The sequence below is a fragment of the Diadema antillarum genome, unplaced genomic scaffold, assembly GCF_040938485.1.
Source record: "Diadema antillarum isolate AM-2024a unplaced genomic scaffold, OU_Dant_1.0 seq00001239_RagTag, whole genome shotgun sequence".
Lineage (NCBI taxonomy): Eukaryota > Metazoa > Echinodermata > Echinoidea > Diadematoida > Diadematidae > Diadema > Diadema antillarum.
In genome coordinates, this window is record NW_027272026.1 from 81,962 (window position 1) to 106,879 (window position 24,918).

The window sequence follows — 24,918 nt, forward strand, 5'->3', positions numbered from 1 at the left end:
CAACCGGCTAAACCTAACCCGCCCACTGTGGAGCTCAAACTGCACTCTCTCACCCGATTGAGTTACTGCCACTTCATGGAGATGTCATGATGACAACAGAAAGAAACAGAGGCAGAAGGGGAATTCATAATTTTATCAGTCTTGGGTTGAATCAGCGCAACTGTGTTAAAAGATAACTTGGTGCAGAAATAAAATGTATCAAGCTCGTATGCACATTGCATATTGTGTAGTCGCAGACCACTGTAGATATCTAATACAGAGGGTGCACACCAGGAACTATATCAAAAGAAATATTATATATTATTTCTCGTCACATGAAATTGTCAAGGATATGTACAAATCTATGCACGCAATGATAAAAAATTGAAAGATCGATCAACACTTAAAATCATCAAACAAGAATTTATACAAACATCATAATTCATTAATTAGGGATTTTACTTTTTGCAAATTTGTAGAGCTGACTGATATTCACAAAATTTACAACTCACAAAATTGTTGCATCCTATATCATGATTGGGCTGATATCAGTCTAAATGAGTCTAAATGTCTAAAATCACCGACTTCTTTTTGGAAAAGAGAAAATATTCACTTTTCATTCCATTCTTGTTGTTCCTGATTGCACACACAACCACTCGTGAAACTGTCTTAAAGGACAAGTTCACCTTCATAAACATAAGGATTGAGAGAGAATGCAACAATATTGGTAGAACACATCCGTGAAAGTTTGAGGAAAATTGGACAATCGATGCAAAAGTTATGAATTTTTAAAATTTTTGTGTTGGAACCACTGGATGAGGAGACTACTACAGCTTGTGAGTCAAATGCATAAAACAGTATAAAGAAAATATAAAGAAAATTCAACATGATTTCACTTTTTTTGCATAATAATAGAGCACTTGACTTGCCTCTTTCTAAAGGCAGGGGGAATAATATTACCCATAACATTTGTCGGTAACGAGTCGGGGGAATGTGTACTTTTTTCAAAAGATGAAATTTTGTGAAATTCTCTTTATATTTTCTTTATATTGTTGTACGCATGTGACACCTAAGTTATTCACACACTGCAGTAGTCTTCTCATCCAGCGGTTACTGCACAAAAACTTCAAAAATTCATAACTTTTGAACGGATTGTCCAATTTTCCTCAAACTTTCAATGATGTGTTCTACTAATTTTGCTACATTCTCTCAATCCTTATGTTTATGAAGGTGAACTTGTCCTTTAATGTCCCAAATTGCAAATTATCATGCTCGAGAAATTTATGGTATATATACACCTATTCAACGGAAGCCATCTTGTCACTGTTTGTAGAATGCAGCAAGGAGCTACATTGTGTACATGTCTTGTAGCTCCAAGAATGCACTAAGGGTGCACATGATGCATCACGCGTTCCCCCAGGGTACCGTAGTACCCCGGGGTACCACGTTGTGTAGCGCCACCTCAGCCGCAGAGAAATGCATGCACTGTGTGTGTGTGTACATAGTCATCCCCATGCCACTGCATGCTATACTATGCATGCATGGCACGCTGTGCTAGCAATAGTGTGTGCTTCAGTGCAGTGCAGTGGCTAACGCGCGTTAGCTTCGGCACCACTTTTTGGCAACTCGGGGTACAACCTTTTTAAAAAAATAAATAATTCAACAAAATGGCTGATTTTTATTTGGTACCCCAGGATACCATTTATGTCATCATATGTTCAACTTTTCTGTATCATAATCAGCATTTTGAAACATGACTAGTGCAAAACAGGGCTGCCTCCCAACTATTAAACCTTGTTATAATCAGCATTTCAAAATGCTGATTACAAATGTACAATTGTTGACAAAATAAACACAAAAAAATTCCTATGATTGACGTACACACACAGGTGTGCTTGTGATATTAAACTGCATTAATAATAGACATATGCTGGCCACTTTCATAGCCATTTGAAACGTGAACAATGCACAAACTCAATTCAGAACTTCTGAGAAAGTGCACGCCCCAATTTGACCTGCCTGCTTAGGTCAACATAGCAACCGCAAATGCTCTTTCTTGACCTAAACAGATTTTTTACAAATTTAAAAAAAGAGCAGAAACAGTACCCCTGTAAATAGTATTTTGGATCAGTGTTTTGAATTGTTGCAGTGTTACAGAACATAAATTCTGCCTTTGCTTTGAAAATTGAGCATAAACTCACCTTAAAGGGTGTGTACAGTCCTGGTCGAGGTGAGGATTTAGCTTTTAACGTTTTGCAAGATATTCAGAAACTACTCTATGAGACATCAAAGAGCATGCAATTTTAAGGGATATCAAAAGTTTATTTGATGAAAATCAGTTTTTAAATGGCTGAGATATCCCAAAACAAGGTGAAACAAAGAGATCCTAATAAAAGCTGTGGCTTGTTGCTTTTTATTATTATCACTTTTTTGGATATCTCAGCCATTTGAAAACCAATATTTATCAAATAAACATTGAATCCTTCTTAAAATTACATGCTCTTTCATATTTCATAAAAGGTTTCTCATTATCTCACTCAGGAATGTTAAAAACATGAATCCCCACCGCAACCAGTACTGCACAGTCCCTTTAAAGTTTGTCTGTTCCAAGTATATGTACTGGAGTATACTGCCCTCTCTGGGGCTTTCACATTTTTATTCTGTGTGTGTGTTGTGTGTAAAAGGTTGGTAGGAAACGAGACCTCAATGAGTTTCAGTGATCTATTCTCCAGAAATGTCATCTTTCAGGAGATGAGATCTATAGTGGGAGTGGAGCATGAAGCTTGGCAAATCAGCCAAACACCACCTGACTCTCTCTAGTCTGGGCTCAAGGCTGAATCCCTTTACTTTTTTCTTTTCCCATGATATACTGCGAAAAACATGAGTGCGAAACCCTTTTTTTCTGCCAAAACAATCATCCCATAAACAAATGAGTCTTGATAAGATTTGAATTCTGACCTATTTATTCAATTTTTTTAAAGATATCGCAATTGAAACACTAGTGAAGTATGCAACCTTATGCTATTGGTTACCAAACAATCAATCGTAGTGAGTCATTATGATTTTGATATAATTGTTTCACACCTCTGGAAGAAAGACTAGTTCACTCTAGAGTGTGTGCAGCCATGTAATTTGTGGCACATGATGGAATAAACACACATAACTTTTCTCCTGCATCATCCATATTTCATACACACAGAAGGTTTTGCATTGTAACCATTCTGAGAATGATAAAATGCTGAAGTCACAATTTTTTTCATGAAATCTCAAATACATACACACAGGTAGGCAGAAAGAGATAGCTGTGGATTGCATACACACTAATAATGACATGATTTGTCCAAATTTTCTTCCCATTGATCCTTTCAACTACAATTTCAATTTCAATTGTCATTACATGGCATGTCTCTTCAGTATGATCTAGCTCATTTAAAGTAGGAAATGTCAATATGAACACATCTCAAAAGTAAAGAGTTCACAAACTTTTAATATTATCATTACCTGCAAAACAAAGCAGCATTTTTTTTTTCAACTGTATGGTTGTTTCTAATTTCCACCACATTGGGCATGTACATGTAGCCTTCCTTTGCCATTTTTTCATAAACCCCAGATTCTAATTGATAATACGATCTGTTTTTGCCCCCAAATCCATTTGAAGATTGGATAGGTACCATATACACATAACTTTTGCAACCACTCAAGAGAAAATCCAGGAGTCAGTATTAGTGGCATCGTCTGGAAAATAGCTTCTGATGGAATTAATAAGGTATACACAAATTATTTTAGCATGTGCATTCTGCAAAAGATAAGTCTTAAAGGGACAAAATGGTTTTAAAGCTGAGTAAAAAAAAAATATGCAAATAACAGATCATCTCCTCCTCATTATGGCTCCTGTTTAAAAAGAAATAATAATAATAAATGAAATATTACACACATGTTACCACCTTGAGTGTGGTTCGATAGCCTACACAATGAAGGAATTGCACACTGCCTGGACCAGTGTCAGTCAAAATATTCATCCACAATTTAATCTATATGGACAATGCCATTTCAAAAAAAAAAAGAATGAAAGAAAAAAACTGAACAAGTTTTTTTTGGAGTGCCTCAAATGTATACTGACTACAATTTCTGACAACAATAGCGTGAGTTCTGTCTTTTTCAATTAAAATAGTATTTACTTCCCACATTTGGCTGAGTGCTTAAAACTTGTGCAACAGAATTTCAAAGTGGTTCTTCTGACCTATTCAGGCCAAATTTCCATCTTGAAAACATCTGGAAGATTTGCAATTTCCATACTTTCTAAGCTTTCCAAGCTTTCCCTACCAGTGAATTCTCATTAATGAGGGTGTATGCTGCATCCTTGTAACAGAAACAGATGCCTCTGTAAGCAGCCGTTTCAGTATGTGCTTAAAAAAAAAAAAAAAAAACAAGTACACATGTACACTTAAAGGGACTGTACAGTACTGGTTGAGGTGGGGATTCATGTTTTGAACATTCGTAAGTGAGATAATGAGAAATCTCTTATGAAATATGAAAAAACATGTAATTTTAAGAAGGATTCAATGTTTATTTGATGAAAACTGGTTCTCAAATGGCTGAAATATTATTAAAAAAAAGTGATAATAATTAAAGGTGACAGGCCACGCCTTTTATTAGGATCTCTTTGTTTCACCTTGTTTTTGGATATCTAGGCCACTTCAAAACCGACTTTTATCAAATAAACTTTTGATACCCCTTAGAATTGCATGCTCTTTGACACCTCAACCAGAACTGTACACACCCTTTAATGTCCTGCCAACAAGACATCTAGCTTAAATAAAAAAGGGGATTGGAAAGTAATGCACTAGATGTATGGTCAGAATGGATTTATAAACATGTAAAGAAGATGTACGATTCCCAAATATGTCATTGAAGTTTATTTATCTGAAGCCAATATGAAAAATATATGTACAATTGCAACCATTACACACTCTTGGGAATACCTACAAAAAGAAGTATATTACCAAATATAACTACTTAAAGCCATACATGTACTTTGGTGTAAAGCATTCCAATGGCAAAGCATTCCAATGGCAAACCAGTTCTGACAGTAAGAAAAAAACCAAAAAAAAAAAAAAGAGAGAAAAAAACTTCCCTCCCTCCCCCCCCCCCCCCCCCCCAATCAAAAATAAAAGCTGCGGAACAGTGAAGACACTGAAGCAGAAAAAAAAGCTGATATAATAGACAGCATATTGAGTGAAACAAAATCTTTCTCGCTCCAGTTTTCTGCTTGTTCTGCATGATGTTCACTTCCTGGCTCTTAAAACACACTTGACCAGGTGAACACTTAAATGGCGCTTCCCTCAAGATCAAAGTCTGTGCAGTCGCAATGCATAAGCAATCCATTTATTTGCCAACATCATGTCTTTCAATTTTTACCCAAAACCATATGTTGCGCTTTGCTTTGCTTTTTTGTTTTGTTTTTGTTTTTGTTTTGTTTAGAGTTTCTTTGTTTTCTTTTCTTTTCTTTTTTGGCATGAAAATAGCAATAGGATTCAAACTGTAGCACTAACTACCCTTTGGGTTTGCAATGACAGGACGGTGATATCCTCTGTAATTGTGGTGTATTTCCTGTGCACCTATAATGTAAAAAGGAGGCAACCCTTAGTCCTAAATTACCCTGGTAGACAATAACAAAGACCTAGAGAGGGAATTTGCTGTAAATTCACATTCATGGGGATTCAGTGAATTCAGGTATTAGAAAACCTCATCGCTGAAATGGAAATGATATCCGCCTATCCCTCCAAAACTTATGAGTCTTTAAAGGGATTGTATAGTTGTGGTTGAAGCATAACTTCAGGTTTCTAACATTTTTGGTGAGATAATGAATAGCCTCTTAATATGAGATGTGAAAGAGCATGTATCCCAAGAGAAATTCAATGTATATATTTGATGAAAATTGGTTTTGAAATAGCTGAGATATCCAAAAGAGAGCAATCCTAACAAAAAGTTGGACCCACCTTTTATTTGGCTTGAATGTTCTACTCTGTTTTTAGATGTCTCAGTCATTCCAAAACCGATTTTCATCAAAGAAACTTTGAATTCCTCTTAGAATGGTATGCTCTGTACTATTTCATAAGTGTTTTCTTGGTACAAAAAGTTGTATCTCGCAAAAAGTTAAAAGCCCAATCCTCATATCCACTAATACTTTACCATCCCTTTAAAGTTTTGGTTGAATCCATTTGCCATTTTCATCACTGAATAACAAGACTACCAAAAAATCAACAAGCAAACAAATCATCTGGCTGCAAAAGCACTTTGAATCTCCAGATTATGCATGCCTTAACAAAGACCAGAGCATGACTACAGACACCTGAAGTAAATTATTGTGAGCGGTAAAGAAATATAGAAGAATTCAAGCTGGACCAATTGTCACATCACGATGCATATCACAAGAGTGAACTTTTTTTTTTCCTCCACAAATACAAGAATTAGGGTTTTCACATCGAGTTGCAAAAATAGATTTGTAAAAGCTGTTAATTTTGGATATGTGTGAGAAAGGGACTACCTGGTACAAAACAGTATTGATGCAGCCATGGAATGCTACCACATCTGACTGATTCTCACAGATAAAATATCCTGTTCCTTAAAGGCATAATTTATCATTTGCAGGTGAAACAAAAAATCCAGCTTTAGTGTTTCAAAATAGTTCTAAATGTGAGTTAGGGGTAGAAACTACCAATGCAAAAATGTTAATAAGTATAATTACTGTTAAGTACTGTTAAATATACATAATGTGAAAACAGTTATTTTTAATAAGAATGTTTCTCGACTAAATCATCTACAGTTATATATCAGTTTTACAGTTTTAATATCTACAGCAAAATAGTGATGTCTCCTATTTTTGGCTTTATGGCAAAATGTTTACATGGTACGATGTTTTGCGATACAACAGACCTACATGTATGCATCAAATGTGATAACTTGAACATTTTTTAAAATCACTGCTCCCAATGGTAAACAATACCTTTTTAGCGTCACCCTCACATGGATATCTTTAGAATGGAAGACAGACATAGTCCTTCCAACATTGTAATAATTCTGATAAGAAGCTTGCATACCATCAAGAGAGCCTGAAAATCATGTCACTTACAGACAATTCAATGATTGTGACCTCGAATGATATAAAATTCAGCTTCAGATTTACCTAGATATCATCAACAAAACTCTGATCTCCCCCCCCCCCCCCCCCCAAACAAAAAGGAGCTGGGGAAATCTTCAATATGTTAAATGGGCAAGCCTTGTGTAGTATGTTTCCTTTGTTTAAATTACCTTGCTTTACAGTACATGTATTAGCCTGTGAGCTGCCATGATACATTATCACTATCTTCCCACATTCTGCTTTATCACCGTTCGAGAGAGTGCGGTGACCCATATTTCAAGGGATGCCAAATTAGGCACATCACCTCAAGCTCATTACCTGCCACACTATAATAATCACTCGGGAACGTTTGCTAATTTTATCCCAAATTAGAAATAGGATTTCTATATTAACCCATATAGGCAATAACATTTGAGCACTGTTCTAGATTGGAACCCTGTAATTTTGAACTGTACAGTTGGTGGTAATGCAAACTTTTCGTGTGTGACAAATGCAAAAGTCGAATACACTGAATATATGCAATTTAAATCCATGAAAACAACAACAAAAAAAGACTTTACACAATGATCTAGATATATTAGGAATACCATGCAATTCACAGAGTCAGGATTTAATGACTTTTCTCGCTCTTAGCTGAGGAAATACATCGTAGTAGAAGAAACAAGAATGGCAACACCACTACCTGGCAATAATCGATGGTACTGAAGATTAGGGCCTATACCATACATGCATACTACAACATCATACAGTTTGACCTCGGTCATATGGCAAATAAATTCCAGATTTTCAGAGCTGTTATTTGGACATGGCCTGGCACACGATTGTTTTTGAGTTTTCAGCGCAAAATATTATTGCTAGAAGGAATAAAAGACCACAAGGAAGGTGGATAGATCCATTCATATTCAATTTCACTTCCTCATTATTTGAAATCTGAAACACACAAATCACATATCATGTTCAGGTTGAACAGTAAAGTGATAATTCCTTGTGTACAATTACTAATGTGCTTGAACATACAATGTAATCTCACCTAGCCAGAAGGGTACCAGTCCCAACATGGCCGGATATAAACTGAGGTTGGGCATACGTATTATTGAAGTACCAGTACCCTGAACACTCTTGAAGCAAGACTAAGTCCCCTCATTGGGATTCCTAACCAGAGGCAAGAGCCATCCTGTGTCAATAAGGAGAGGGCACCATGGTACATTAACCAGGGGTGGTTGAAGGGGTCTTCACTCCTGGAGAAAATATCCATGATCATCACTTTGATGCTCTGCGTCGTGCATTTCTGAAGCTCAACACAATCTAAAATATGAAATTTTTTAACATACATGGAGAAATGGAGACAACCCTCAAAGTATTGGGGGGGGGGGGGGGGGCTGGTAAGATAGCCACATCCCTTACCAGCTGTATCTTTACATACTACATGGAGAAGTTAGCATCGATCTAATTAGTGCGGGGAAATTGCAAATAAGATGAAATGTCATGAAATATTGAAAGGGAGTACATTTCACACACAAGATCAAAGACATAGTGCTTTAATAAAAAATATGAATTTGAGTTACCTGGTAATTTAAATTTACTGAAAACCATGGTTTTCACATTTTGCTGTCAACTTGAAATCCTGGCAAGAGTACAATTTGATTTATTACGTACAAGCTTGGTTTCCTGGGCCAGAATGGTTTGTGGTCAAGTGGGTTCAAGATTACTAAATCTTTGAAATTTCCAGTTTTTGATAGAATAACAGTTTTTATTGACAAAGTAGCATTGTACAAAATAAACCCAGGGCTCACCTTCCCCAGTCACAAGAGTTATACCATTACAACAGACTAGAGCTGACATCAGACAAAGCATGTACACATCAAGTCCTTTATTAAGTTCTTTACGCTGCAAAACAACAACAACAACAACAACAACAACATGTTCCTCCTGTGATGGTGAATATTATACAGGTTGTAGAGCCACATCGATACACGCCACAGAAGGTCCTTCAAGTTCAACTCAAGTCTCCACCCACACAAAACCAGACAAACAGACAAAATAACAGCCCTCAGTGCTGTCTCAGTATGCCATAGTACATATATGTATGAGCTGGAACTCCAACATGATGACCACTCCAAAGTGACTTTCATGCAATCTTTAGTGTAGAAATGCAAAGTACAGTAGGATGGTCAGTTATAAGAGAGGGTACATGTATGTGTGTGTGTGTGTTGGGGGGGGGGGGATGAGGGAAATCCACTGTATCCATCATTTGTCAATCCTGGTGAGATCGGTAAATCATCAACCCCCACGATAAGTAACACCTCAGCACCTTGCCTGTCTGTCCATGTTCATTCGTATTTCTTAATCATTTCCTAGCTCTCTAAAACAAGCCATACATATATATATTGATGTCCAACAAATTTGTGCTGTACGCTGCTTCCATTTTTGTTTGATAGACCCAAAATGGTGTAACTAATGAAGATTTTATGATGTCACTTTCGTCAGATGTATAAAACTGCATGTAATATCAAAAGTGTACAAGAGTCAGTGTATATAAGAGTCTATTCTATTTTGCTTCATGGTATTGGTAAAAGTTTATATCTACTCCCTTCAAAGTACAAATGTGATAATGTCAATACTGCTATTAACACCTTCTAATGTGTATGCATTGATCATTGGCTTTTAATACCGCACTGGAAGTTGTTTACACAGACACTTGTAGGTGTGTTATGCATCATAATGATTAATATGAATATGAGGATTTCATTATTGTACTCTCTAAAAAAAATTGAGTGAAAATTTTCACTCTTGAAGGAGTGAATACAAAAAAGAGTGAATTTCGAGTGAAATTGGAGTGAATTTCGAGTGAAATTGGAGTGAATTTCGAGTGAAAATGTTCATTTTCACTCGTTTTAGAGTGACGTCAGGATCACTCCAAAATCTTCGAGTGATCCCTGAGGTCACTCCAAAATGAGTGAAAATGAACATTTTTACTCGAAATTCACTCCAATTTCACTCTAAATTCACTCTTTTTTGTATTCACTCCTTCAAGAGTGAAAATTTTCACTCAATTTTTTTTAGAGAGTACTTTCTATGTGTACATGAGAAAAACTGATACTCAATTGTAATGGTCCACATTTCTGCCTGCTGATGTTGCAGTAGCTGCACGTGCACTGTGTGCCTGCATGTCTCCTACACTGTACCTCAAAAGAAGTTTTCAGTACACACTCAGAGACTCCAACTCTCCCGTTTTCGACGGGAGATCTCCCGCCGAAAACCCAATTTTGCAAAATCTCCCGTTCTCCCGTTTGAGATTTAATTTCTCCCGCCCTGGCTCAATGTCTCCCGTTGGAAAGTATTTCTTACTTATTGCTATCGTATGTTGCAAGAATAAGCCTTAGATAGCACCAGAGAGCATCTGTAACCCTAGGAACTTCGCACTTCGCACACATAAACTTGGAGTCTCCCGTTTGCTAGGGGTTTCAGGCGGGAGAATCTCCCGATCAGAAGGTGCTTCGGGTTGGAGTCTCTGCACACTTGGAGCAAGTGTTATGCTAAGTTGCCAAATGATCAATGGAAAAATGCCCGTGGTGGATTATCACAAAGCATTTGACTACTTTTTAAAGGTTAAAGACCCCAATGGTATACTCATGGGCAAGGTAAAAATAGGTCAGGATGTTATTAATTACAGATCTCTAGCTCACTACCAAAATAGCTCAGCCTGATTTAGTCCTGAATACTGAAAAGTTATGCAGGGCAATGAGAACAGAAATTCTTGTAAACATCATGGACACAGTGCACAAAATTATGCATCACAGCGAGGATGTGTATAATGTGTCTGCATGTACAGACGGCATACATCTTTCATGGATCTCCCGCGAAACTTGATCAGATTTTCGACGATCTGCTAACGTAATAAAAGTATCCTATTCCCCTGACTATCATTCCTATCTTGTGTGGAATACCAGTAGAGTGGTAGAGTCACTGTCCAAGGAAAGTGGGTGTCTGGTGTGTAAAGACTATGAGAACCAGCCGATGTCTGGGAGACAATAGGTTAAGATCACCTGCACATGAGAAAATGCAGTACCGGTAATCTGGTTGGTTGTAGACAATCCTATCAGAATGATGGTATGGAAATACATTTAGATGGTGACCTCAGCTTAGGGCATCATACTCAATCAAGAATCCCATACGATGTCTCTCTATCATTTCAAATGAAGGGATAGTACAGTATTGGTGGAGATGAGAATTGGGCTTTTAAGTTTTCGCAAGATACCAAGAAAACACTTATGAAATAGTACAGTGCATGCCATTTTAAGAGGAATTCAAAGTTTATTTGATGAAAATCGGGTTTGGAATGATTGAAACATCCAAAAACAAAGTAAAACAAAGCAATCATAATAAAGTGTGGGTCCCACACTTTATTAGAATCGCTCTGTTTTGGATATCTCAGCCATTTCAAAACCAATTTTCATCAAATAAACATTGAATTCCTCATGGAATCACATGCTCTTTCATATTTCATAAGACGTTTCTCATTATCTCACCAAAAGATGATAGAAACATGAAATTAGGTCTCAACCAAAACTATATGATCCCTTTAAGTTGACATGCGACAATCAATTTACAGAGTAAAATCAAACAAGCGGAATACACATAATGTAGGATAACAGTTTAAGAAAGATCAGATATGAAATGAGACAGGCATGAAATTTGAAGGTTGAGGATTTATTCAACCAAAGGTCATGTATGAGTCAAGTACACTGAGTGCCTTGATGTCACTGCCTCATTAGTCTTCTATCAAGGCTTTTAAAGAGATAAATACACTGAGCTTTGAAATTCATACTTAATGTAGTCGCTAAAGTAAATTAGGCACCTTAATTAAGCCCCCTCCACAATAAATAATTACAATATGAATACATCTCCTTGACAAATTGCTCTCCATTGACGTAAAGTTTTCTAATCTCGACGGATAAATTTCATGAATTTGAAATGAATGCATCCATCATAGATTTATGCAGTGCATCTAGTATTTATTTCCTTTGTCTAATCCCCACAAATAGAAGTCTTGTGAAGTTATGGCAATATAACCTCATCTGCTCCGCATGATGATTATGTTTGTGTGCAAATGTAACCTGGGCCCTGTTGCATAAAAAAATACAATCAAGCATTATAAGTCAGAAAATCAAACATAAGTCTCTGAATACTCAATTCTGATTGGCTGATACCTGACTTATATTTAATTTTCTAACTTATGTCTGATTGCATCTTTTTATGCAACAGAGTCCAGTATCACTGTTTATGAAAATATGTGGAAATTTCTAAGAAGATTCCTTACAAGGTATATCTGATGAATAATTTTTTTGTGTCTTGTTTGATGGGTTATTTTTTCTAATTTTGCACAAATATTACTTTTTCAATCAAATATAGAGTATTTCTGCATAAGAAAAGCATTCCTCCCCATAGTATACAACATTCTCATCACACAGTTGTTCTTGTTTTTATTACAACAGTAGCCTGGGCAAAATAACTTTAGGAAAGAAGCCATCTCTTGTCCCTTTTTTTTCTTCTCTTTAATATTCATGTAAACCTCACCTAAATCTACCTTGCATAGGTAGACAAATTGGCTATAAAGTCAAAGAAAAGTTATACCATGCATAGATACGAACAAATAGTAAAATGTGTTCATAATTCTGCTTTGTAAGCTGATATTCAAGTCAAAGGATTTTTGCCAGATCCTTTCCTTTAGAATTACCTCTAGACAAGGTTTACTATAGCTGGAAACAGATTTTTTTTTTTTTGTTCTTAATTCTCCTGCCAAAGTGACCCCCCGACCCACCCCCCCCCCCCCATTCTTCCACAAGTATGAAGTACTAGTAGTCATATCAACCAATGTTACCTTATTTGATACTAGCCTTTCCTTTTGCTGTTGCTGCTGCTGCTTGTTGTTGTTGTTGTTGTTGTTGTTGTTGTTGTTGTTGTTGTTGTTGTTGTTGTTGTTGTTGTTTTTTTTTTTTTTTTTTTGTTGTTGTTGCTGCTGCTGCTGCTGCTGTTTTTCTCTGAGTCTCTTACATTTTTTCTTGCTTTTTTGTATGTTTTCCAAAAACCCTCATTAACATTATGAAAGAATTGCAACATTGGTGAGTTATTAGTGTCAGTGGCTATTGGGCTGCCCTGAGCACCACACAGAAAAGTGAGCTCAATTTGACACACTGTGATGTGTTTGTGACGTACGCAATCAATACCCAGTAAGTCACGTGTTCCTCAACAGAAAAAACCCTGGCTGATGGCCGCTTTCGACAACCAAGCAGCTTGCCTCATCAGCTACGGTCGTAATAACACGGTGAAAGGCCCATCAATATCTTCCCACCCGTGTTCTGACTCAATGAGCTGCCGTCACTGTCCTGCGTTCATTCTAATATAGCGATCCTCTAATTACCGCTGGAGTATTTCACCCAATTAAAACGTGACAAGTGTATAATAATGTATAAGGGAGTGATGTCATCCAAGAGATGAAAAGTGTCTGGTAAATGGCTGCTATTGCAATACCAAGATGCGAGCGCTGCTTACAGCATGTACAATCATTGCTGAAAACTTATCTATTTACTCAACCCTAATTGTTGTTGTTATTGTTACATCATATGTACATAATGCTGTATATTTATTTAATGTATTTTCCACTTAGAAATGTTATGTAAGTGTTATCTATTATTATTATTATTATCATCATCATCATCATAATTAATTTATTATTATTACTATCATCATCAGCATCATCATCATCACCATCATCATTATTACTATTATTATTACAATGTAAATGTGATGTAATTGATAACCTGGGCCCCATTTTATCAAAAGATATAATCGATTATAGATTTCCTTACAACACAAGCTGCCATAGACTTATGGTAAAAATCAACTATATGAACAATTACAACTCTTAATAAAACAGGGCCCTGAACTCGCACTAACTCAAGATCTTACAAAAGGTATGTTGATATTATGAATAATGTTTTCATTCAAAATAACACTGAACTAGCATACCACAGCGGTGTTCTCGTTTTCATATTTGCTACTCAAACTGTAAAACAAGATACAGAAACAGACATTTATGACCAGCTGACAGGATCAAAAGAGGTAATAGAGCAATTCAATAATCTCTTACTGAACCCCACCTTGCCCTCCCTCCCTCCCCCCCCCCCCCCCCCCCCCACACACACACCCCATCATAGAAGCCATAGAAAATGCAGCTCATAAAATTCTGCTGTCTTCATCTTTGGGCAAATGATGCTCCCGTTGATGGAACGGCCTTACTATAGTGCGAAGAAGCCAATTGATAATTGGTGAAACGTCGCAACGCGTGAGTTTAATGCAACCAGTTTTTTTTTTTTTATCAAACTTATTATCAATCCTGTACTTTGACTAGATCAGTCTAGCATAGAGTTATTGACTAAAGGAAACCAAAACCCAAAGAGCAATGTGAATTGAGTGAAAGCAGCAGCATTAATAGAACATCAGTGAAAGTTTGAGGAAAATCAGACTTGATCGATGCAAAAGTTATGAATTTCTAAAGTTTTGGGGTTGCAACAACTGGATAAGGAGACTACTAGAGTTTATGACATCATGTGTGGACAACAATATAAACAGTTCAGAATTCCACAAAAATTCAGTTTTCATGAAAATTATGACTTCAATCAACTTGTTACTGGCATATATGCTAGGGGTACCTGGCAATATCATTCCCCCTGCTTTCTGAAAGAGGTTAGTCAAGTGCTCTTGCTAGAAAAGTGAAAGTATGTTGAATTTTCTTTTTATATTTTCTTTTTTGGGAGTAGTCTCCTTATCCAATCATTACAACACCAAAACTTTAAAAATTCAAAACTTTTGCATCCATTGTTAAGGGTATCATTCCCCTGGTTTCTGAAAGAGGTTAGTCAAGTGCTCTTTCGTTAAGCTAGAAAAGTGAAAGTATGTCGAATTTTCTTTTTATATTTTTTTTATATTGTTGTCCACACAGCATGTCAAAAACTGGAGTAGTCTCCTTATCCAGTCATTACAACACTAAAACTGTAAAAATTCATAACTTTTGCATCCATTGTCTGATTTTCCTCAAACTTTCACTGATGTGTTTTCATAATGTTGCGGCTTTCACTCAATCAACGTTGCTCTTTGGGTTTCGGTTTCCTTTAGCTGTCATGACCAATGACAGCCCAGAAGACATACACACTGTATTCAATTATGCATTTAAAATCAGTATCAATCTGTTTGGAATACAGGAAGTCTGACAAAATAACACACAGATACCATAATAAATCTCACAATTTTAACACAAACATCACCCAACTCCCTGGATTTATTACGCTAAAAATCTGTACTGTATGTAAAGGTAGAATCTACACTGAAAACAAGGGTATTGTATCCTTCAGGAAGGAACACCAAAAGATAGCACAATTTTGTCCCACTTATTGTGAATATTTCAGATCAGACTGCTCAAATGGATATAAATTTCACTTCACGGCAGGTGCACAATTTCGCTGAAGTCACTTCAGGGCAAATCGAAAAGGGACAGAGAATGGCCTGTTATATACCTCTCTGCAGTCGTTAATACAAACCTCTTTCCCTATATGAGGCTGTTTTCTTGGCTTCTCGCCTCCCTGTGACATTTTCGCAAATAAATCTGAGACATTTGTGCTACTTCAGAGTGCTCACAAGCAGCCTTTCTTACTAATCACATCTCCCTTTCCCCTAAGTCGGAGTACAACAAAATGGGACCTCACTAACGTGATGCGTTATCGTGCAGGCCAAATACATCAGGAGTGATTTCCTTGTTATACCTCCCTCACACTGGCTCACTACTAGTGTTTAAATGCACAATGCAGAACAGACATTTCAGACTTAAACGTACCATCCTGCAATCAGTAATTGAAAACAGAATGATGTTGAGGCTACTGTCTTTTTGTTGTTTTGGTTGATATCCCCCCCCCCCCCCCCCCATCACACTCCAGAAGGCATGATAGATCATCTGCAAATATTGCATGTGAAGTACGTTACTTAGACCGCTCGGCAAGGGGCCGTTTCATAAAGCACTTTAACAACATCAACAAAAAGTAAGATCTGTGATAGATTGCACAGTGGCAGCCAAAAATCATCAGTGAGCATTTGAAACGGCTACCATGGCAACTACAAATTACTGTATCTTAACAAAAATTGCAAATCTTTGAAGACAAGAAATAATGGATAGTTTCGATGTCGATAAAAAAAGATAAATAAATGAAAAACAAAACAAAACATTTCATCAGAACAGAAACGGGAAACTACTTTGTATACAAGTTCTTTAAATTTGGCCATTAAAGTTGTCATTTGAAATGCAAAGCCTTGCTTTTAACGGTAACAAGCTACCCTGGGTCAAAAAGTGGAAATGGAACAATATATCACAGAGTATAAAGTGCAATTTATAAGGACAGTGTCTGTATCAATTCCACTGTTAGTGTTGAGTCAATGCGTTTTCTTGGGGGCATTGTTCTTGCATAGTGTTGAATGTATGGTGGGCTGCATGTATACAATACCAGATTCCTTTGAGCCATAACCACCATTATTGATTTCTAGGGTCAGTTTTTCAGAGAACTCTATGCTAGCGATCAATTATCAGAATTTCATGGCACTGAAGTCTAAACTCATGTTAGCCATTGAGATTTATAGCAAGTATCCTGCCTGGAATTTTTAAGACCTTTCTCCATTCATGTTCTGTTTAGAGTGTAAACCTACCAGATACTTCGTGCTCTACAAATACAGGATATCACTACATTACTACACACTGGTTTTTGTTGCAAAATAAAGAAAAATGTGCTTCAGCATACAAATTGTATAAATCACTTGTAAGACACAAGGGGAACCGGTTACTGATTCCTTAAATTGGTGCTAAACATCAATTAAAAGGGGGAAAACATTTACAACAAAAACAAAACAGAAAATCACTTTGCACTTGAATACTCCGCCCTGTATACTGCATTGAGATACATGTCTAATGGCATGATCAATTTTGTTGACCTACAATTCTATTTCGGGAAGCTCAAATGATTATGTTTTACTTCATACACAAAACAAGCAAACTATCCAACTTTATCTGTCTCCCCCCCCCCCCCCCCCCACTCTCCAAGCCCTTCCCTCCCTATCTTATTCTCACCCATCTACCTATTAAACTCTTCTTCATTCGGTTCATCTTCTTTCATTCTTTCCTTGCATATAATACTCTTTCGTAAAACCACATCAGAGTGCGTTTCACTATGTCAGAGACTCCAACTCTCCCGTTTTAGATGGGAGATCTCCCACTGAAAACCCATTTTTGCAAAATCTCCCGTTCTCCCGCTTGAGATTTAATTTCTCCCCGCCCTGGCTCTTTGTCTCCCGCTGGAAAGGATTTCTTACTTATTTCTATCGTATGTTGAAAAAATAAGCCTTAGATAGCACCAGAGAGCATCTAGAACCCTAGGAACTTCGCGCTTCGCACACATCAAGTTGGAGTCTCCCGTTTGCTAAAGGTTTCAGGCGGGAGAATCTCCAGATCAGAAGGTGCTTTGGGTTGGAGTCTCTGCTATGTTACAATCACATGATGTATTTGTTTATTTACAGCTTTTTGCATCTTTTTCTCTCACACTCTCTCTCTCTCTTCTCTCTCTCTCTCTCTCTCTCTCTCTTGCTCTTCTTCCTTGTTTTCACATAAACATAAATCTCCTTTCCCTAACTTCTCCTTCCTCATTTGGATTTTTTTTTACCCATGTGGATTTTCATCCAGAAACATAAACATTGCAAATCATCGCGATATTCGAATGGGGTTTGCTGGCGACTGAGAATTTTGGCTTCAGACACTTGGCAAAACATAATCCGTGCATGTTGCTGGCAAGTTTTGCAGCCTTCACAATAGCTCAGTTTGATCCAAGTATCCCCTGATAAACAATGTTACTGCCATCGGCAACATACTTTCACATAATGCCTGTGGCATTTCAAAGTGGTAGACATACAAGGGTGAAATTATTAAACAAATTCAGGAATTAGACACCTTTAATAGCAAGGGCAAAAAATTGAGAGCTGTCCAGACTTTTGGGATGGGTGAAAAACAAAACAAGATGAACAGGTTTATAACGTTGTAATTTCAGAGCTTCCCAATCAGGAAACAAATGAGTCAAACTTGCTATATGAAAACATACCGTGGACATTAGTACAGTTCTGGTTGAGGTGAGGATTTAGCTTTTAACGTTTTGCGAGATATTCAGAAACCACTCTATGAGATGTCAAAGAGCATGCAATTCTAAGGGGTATCAAAAGTTTATTTGATGAAAATCAGTTTTGAAATGGCATAAACGTTGAATCCTTCTTAAAATTACATGCTCTTTCATATTTCATAAGAGGTTTCTAATTATCTCACTTAGGAATGTTCAAAACATGAATTCCCACCTCAACCAGTACTGTACAGTCCCTTTAACACTCCTAAAACAATAATGCAAGCAGCAACAACAACAACAACAGCAATGATTAGTAACAAGGAAACAAACACAACAATCACCAGAGAAAGAACTTCAACATTATTAAAAGGGAAAAACAATTCTGAACATCATCCTTCATCATAATTATTACAAACTGTCCCCTCACTACTTTACAATTTTAGCAACTGCAATTGACCGGCATATCCAGCATTTTTTTCCCCGCAAATTTGCTGCTGATGCAACATAATATTCTTGCATATTAATGAAAATGTCTACCCTATGCACTTAATACCCTTAAACACAAACTACATGTGTATACACACACTGAACAGCTAACACTCACACCAACCACCAGCACATGTAGAAAAGTATTCTTTATTTTCCCACATCTCTCTCCCCCCACCCCCCCCCCACCTCTTATTTTTCTTCAGAGACTAAAATTAATACTCAATTAAATAACTGAATGTTTACAAAGTTTTAGCAGCCTGGTTAAGCAATTAAAAGTAACATCTTATTTTGAGCTCTGTTGAGAATGGAAGGCACTATGCAGCTATGGGCTATCATGATGGGCAAGAAGCCAGAACTTTCCATTGCTGATTGAAGATCATCAGTCTAGTCAACTGCACATATAGGGCTTGGGTGTTATTTTTGTTTCATGTGCAAGGATGAAGACTTGAACCATCATAAGTGCCTATGACCATAATGGACAGAATGTGTGCTCCACAACACTGATCAAATGGAATGCTTTGAGTTTCCAGCATAAGGCAGCTATCGGACTTTATATTGGGCATATCAATTGTCATTGCTTAATGAGATTGTACTGCAAAACGAGGAATGTCCGGGTGCATCTTAATTTTGTGAATTTCGGGAGAGCCAAGATTCACAAAGTCAAAATGCAAGTGAAAGTTCTTGCCTACACTTTATGCATTGATTGAATGCAAGTGACAATTTGTAAAAATTTCATGCCGCGTAGCATGCCGTCAGCTCCAATTTGTGAAAATTTCATGCCGCGAAATATCTTGCTTTACAGCATTTCACTCCTCACAACCACAAATACACTATACATACTAGTGTGTGACACAAAATTGTACTTACCCTATAACACAAGCAGAAATACTAACACATGTATTTCTTTTTAATTTCTTTATTCTTTATCATGAAGGATTCTGCAAATAGTTGCATAAGATTCACAGTTGAGTGAATGAGGATTAGGGAATTTCAACAAACAAAAATTCCTCATATCAGTGACTGCCGGATATAATGTACCATAATTTGAAGGAATATTTCACAAAATGTACTTGTACATTATGCATCTTATTCATTGCTACACTGATGAAATCTTGCTAAGTATTATCAAACTGTGGTATTTTTATGGCAAAGCTTTCAACGTGTCACTATTTCATTCATTCTATAATTCCCAGAGACTGACAAAAGTTCATTCATGGGAATCATGAAGATACAAAAACATTCATGATCTAAGACCCCGTTTACAGTGCGGGGGCTGGGTAATTGCGGAGCCGAGCCCCGCAATTTTGTCCGTTTACACTGTCGGGCTCGGCCCGGGCTTTTAATTTAAACCTTTCAATATTTTGTTGTAGTGGCGCTCTGCTTGTAAACAAACGCAATTTGGTATAGTCTGGTTTCCAGACCCTTTGCCAAATGGACTCTCCTTCGTCGCCACCTTTGCCGAAGGAAAAATCCTTTGCAGGACGAAACCACCTTAAACTATACTAGTTTTCGACGTTGAGGGCGTTAATATCCTGAATAGCAAAATAGTACGGACAGAGGGTCTGGAAGCCAGACTAAATTTGGCTACCGCATTTGGCCCAGTTTGCGTTTACACTGAGAAAAGGCCGGGCTCAGCCCGGGCTCAGCGGCGGCCAAGACCACCTCCAGAGCGTGGCCAAATGCACAGCCAAATTTAGCTCCGCATCTGGCCTTTTGCGCGTTTACACTGAATTGAAGGCCAGGCTCTGCCACGGACGAGCCCGGCCTTTTCGCTCACTGTAAACAGGGTCTTAAACGACATTCAATTTATAAAGTTAGGAGCATGAGTGGAAGAGAAACAGAGAAAGAAACAGACATGACATGCCATCCCCACATTCTTTTGAAATTTATTTGTATGATATTAGGGAAAGTTCTGGGCAGTGGCATCTTCCTGGGAAACATTAGTATACAACAGTCAACATAAACAATACACTCAGGCATGATTATAAAACATGTTTATGTTAGAATATGTTATGTACATTCAATAGCAGGCAAGGAAAATGTTGTGCGAATACAATTAACCACTTTTGAAACTGTCAGGGAAATATAACCAGTACGGTTTCAGGTGTCAATATCAGTTAAAAAGACTGAAAATGGCATGGTATCATGCTACATGTTGGTACCTTCACTGAGCATTTTTATACAGAATATCAAAAGCCATATACTCACCACTGATGAGCTCGAATTTAGCACATGGAACAAAGCCTTCAAAAGATCCACATTCGCACTGATCTGCCGAGCGAATCTGGGCATTTCTGATCCCTGGTAACGACTGCCAGAAAAAGAGGAATCCCAGTGGAATTATAATTTCCAAGATTACCACCATGATTGTTATGTGTGCATGCAAAAACATTCATATTAATTACAATTCATTTTCTGCAGGAACTGCCTCTACATAACCTTTCACAAACAATACATGTACTTGGCCTAAAAATAATAAAAAAAAATATATTTAAAAAAAACCTAATGAATTACAACTCACCTGCATTTGACAGTGCAGCATTTCAAATTGCTTTTCATATGCAAATTATGAATAATAAAAAAATCATAAAAAAGAATACCATATGAAACTAAGAGCAGAGAAATGAGTCCCCATAATAAGACCAATTAAAAAGGGTTCAAGTTCCACCTGGGTACCTGGTGTTAAACATTCGTATTTTGACAAATGGAACAAAAACAAATGAGAGAAAAAACAAGTACTCAATGAACAAGATACATGAAATGCAAAAGAAAAACCAGTAGAACGATCAATGATCTCTTCACATAAGATTCTTATATTCGTTTATTCCTCAAACAAAAACTTGCAACCCACTTTACAGGTAGATGCACAATTTTATAAAGCACTGTACCAAAGATATCAGGGAGTCAAAGCTTTTCAAAGCTTTAAATGAAATCTCATGAGGTTTTTACAACGTTCAATCACTGGCCATCATGAAAATCATACACATTGTTACATTTACAAGAATGAACTGAACAAACCTTATTCAAGGTCATATCTAAGTGAAGACAGAGGGAAATTACACTGTACTAAGGGGATCAAAACAATTTTTGAAACAGTTAATTCTTTTCTAGCGCCAATTAGCATGCACAGTGAATGGCACGCCGAACAAGGCCTGCACATAACTGGTTACCAGCTTCAAGTTAGCAATCAAATATGGAGATACTATGAAGAAGGAAACGGACTGAAGAAAGATTGAAAGAGAAAGAGAAAGAAAATGAAGCAAACAAAATGAAAGACAAGGAATTGTCTTTCATTTTGTCTGCTTCATTGGGGGAAAGGAACAAGCAAAAAAAGTATTCATATGACTCAGCAAAGGTAAAGATTGCCATAAAGGTATTACCGTAATTCATTTGTAATTTGTGTGCTTACAAAATGATTTTTCTCATTTCTGGCCTCAGAAGATTGCAAGATTGGTTAATCCACAGAAGGTCGAGGTTTGGTTACATCGTCCAAGAATGCAGTGCTCAGCTTTTATTCAAAGTAAATTCATGCAGTCAAAGTGTCTCTGATATGGTATCAAATGGCTGTACATGTTAAAGTGTGATATCAAACGGGACTCACCTTATATTCCGTCAGCCATTCTCTCACCAGCTTTTGGTCCATCTTTAGCTTGTCAGTTATCATGAGGACTACAAAGAAAGAAATACAGACCAATAAGATTTTTAAAAAATTACAAAGAATGAAATATCAACACAAAAGCCGGGGGGATGATTGTGATGCCCGATGAAATATCATTTACTAGACCCCCTCTAATATACAATCTGGCACCATACTGTAGGGGCCTATTTGTATATCATATTTTGGATCAAAAAGTTGTCATCTAGTGATTGGTTGAAAGAGCTTCAGGGCAATCCCACAATTACAAATATAGGAGGACATGACATCAATAAAAGAAATGTGCCTCTTTATCCTAATCTTTGATTTATGATAACTAATGCCATGAATGTTCAGAAATCATAAAGGTCTTTCAAATTTATAGTAGATTCTATTTCTCCTATTCAATGATTTTGCAAGATTTAAAACCATCAATGTACATGCATGGGACTGGGGACACTTAAATTCATCTAAATGCATATCACAATGGGTTCCTTCGATATTTTTCCTCCAAGTTTTTCTAAAGGGAAAAATTATTCCAGAGGTCATGGAATATTTCATCAATTACAAAGGGGTGAAATGACCCACAGAACTACTCCGGACAAATGTAACGTTACTAACTGTACTAATATCAGTAAAATCACTACTAACCATACTTTTGGGGGTGTACAATTGTAGCTAAAGAATTATTGGTCGACCTGCTAAAAATATTTGCGGGAACATTTGTCATGATGCAATAAGTGAAATCAAAACAACACTTTGTTTGTAGTAACTTACATTTTTGCACTTTTTGTGAGAAGACGTTGAGTTTTTTTGTTTGTTTTTTCATGTCCTTTACTTGTATCATTACTAACTGATCCTTTAAGTTGCCATGGCATCTCTAATATTTGTTAAATTGTATTCATTCTTTTCTATGTCATAAACCTGGAAAGGGTGAACATGTTTTAACATGATTTTGACTTGAAATGAATAAATGGTGATTTAGTAGTAGAAATAAATATGTAAAATTGCTTAATGTAATGTTACTAATCACAGAATTGCCCTTTAAGTGATTATCTAATAATTTCAGTTATGTCAGTGTTGGCATGTTTGACACTCCATGGAATGGATGGCGTACCATTTGCAAAATGTAACTTTTATGATGACATAATTCTGTAAATGGCCTACCTAGATCTACTTTTTGCAAAATTGTCACAAAGCAATTATGACATCACAAAGCAATTCCGACATCGTGCGCTGCTTCGTACCATCACTCTGTAATATGTAACAATTTCTAACTAAAGGATTGTAACATGACAAAGCAATTCTGATATCATGCACTGATTCGTACAGTCAGCTAAAGATCCTCCACAACATCGCATGCACCACACAACTTCTCGCCTCACATTTTCCCTTCCTTTCTTTGATTTTTTTTAATCCAAAATATAAAACAAATATACAGATGTGATAATATGATATACAAGTTACAACTTGGTAGCACCTCAGTGACACAAAAAGTACTAAATTTATTCACCTCAGTTCAGGGGTTGTGCTCCTCTGCGCTCTGTAAATAGTAAATTTTACTAAATTGTTATTCTAGTCATCTCTTCCCATGGTCTCAACCAGAAACTCTCAAGGCAACATATATTTGTCTATTTTATTTATTTAGTAATTTTACTATCAGGCCTAGATCTAATTCACGTAAATTTGTAACTCACTCTCTTACAATATATGTTATAAATTTACATGTACAGACACCCAGCCCAGTTGACGTTGACCCACCTTCCACCTCATCATTTATCAATCAATCATCTGTCTTGTCTAGCAAGCTAAGTCACTGAGCTGGACTTGTCGTGGTATTCACGTGAGGCATATCAGGGCAAGACGCCCTATAAGAGTCACTTACAAGTGTGATGAGGCGAGGAAAACACATTCTTCAATGGCAATATCAAGAAAAAGACCGCAGGGTATGCCGCCCTATACCCTAACCTAGCCCCGGAGACCGCGCCGCCAGGCACACTGCGTGTGGCGGCTGTCGCAGTTAACCCTAACCATACTTTATTGACCGCTCGGGCGCGGGCCGCCCCTGGCCCACGATCGGGCGTACCGGGGCAGGCACCACCACCGTGCACCGTGCCGTGCGTACCCCAGCAAGTGTATTTTACAGAATGTTGCGTAGAGACTCTAGCACCGGATGTCACAACAAATATATTCTAAGAAACACCAGAATGAACATCTAAGCGATAATAAACCCACAGCACATAATGTATATTTAATAACTCACCTTAGAACGTATTTCAGAGTAAGCGATGGCAACGAGAGAATACGCTGATCGTCTCACACAGATATGCGAACGCCTATGGAAAAGTCGGCTCACATACCCGTCTAGCGACTGTGCAGTGGTCATTGAATGACCCGACCGTGTGCGATCGGGCTGTGTTGTGTTCGTGAATACACTACAAATACATACAATCTTATGTTGTAGCTGGCGC

The 24,918-nt window shown here is 37.2% G+C and overlaps 1 protein-coding gene across 1 annotated transcript in view; it reads right to left on the minus strand.

Moving 5' to 3' along the window:
- The window catches only part of LOC139745180 (hyccin-like), a 63,251-nt gene extending 42,145 nt beyond the window's left edge, over nt 1-21,106 (minus strand). The window contains exon 1 of the mRNA XM_071655590.1: nt 21,022-21,106. Within this exon, the coding sequence (XP_071511691.1) occupies nt 21,022-21,105 (84 nt within the window). The 5' untranslated portion in view covers nt 21,106. The remainder of the gene's footprint in view (nt 1-21,021) is intronic.
- Nucleotides 21,107-24,918: the final 3,812 nt, after the last annotated feature.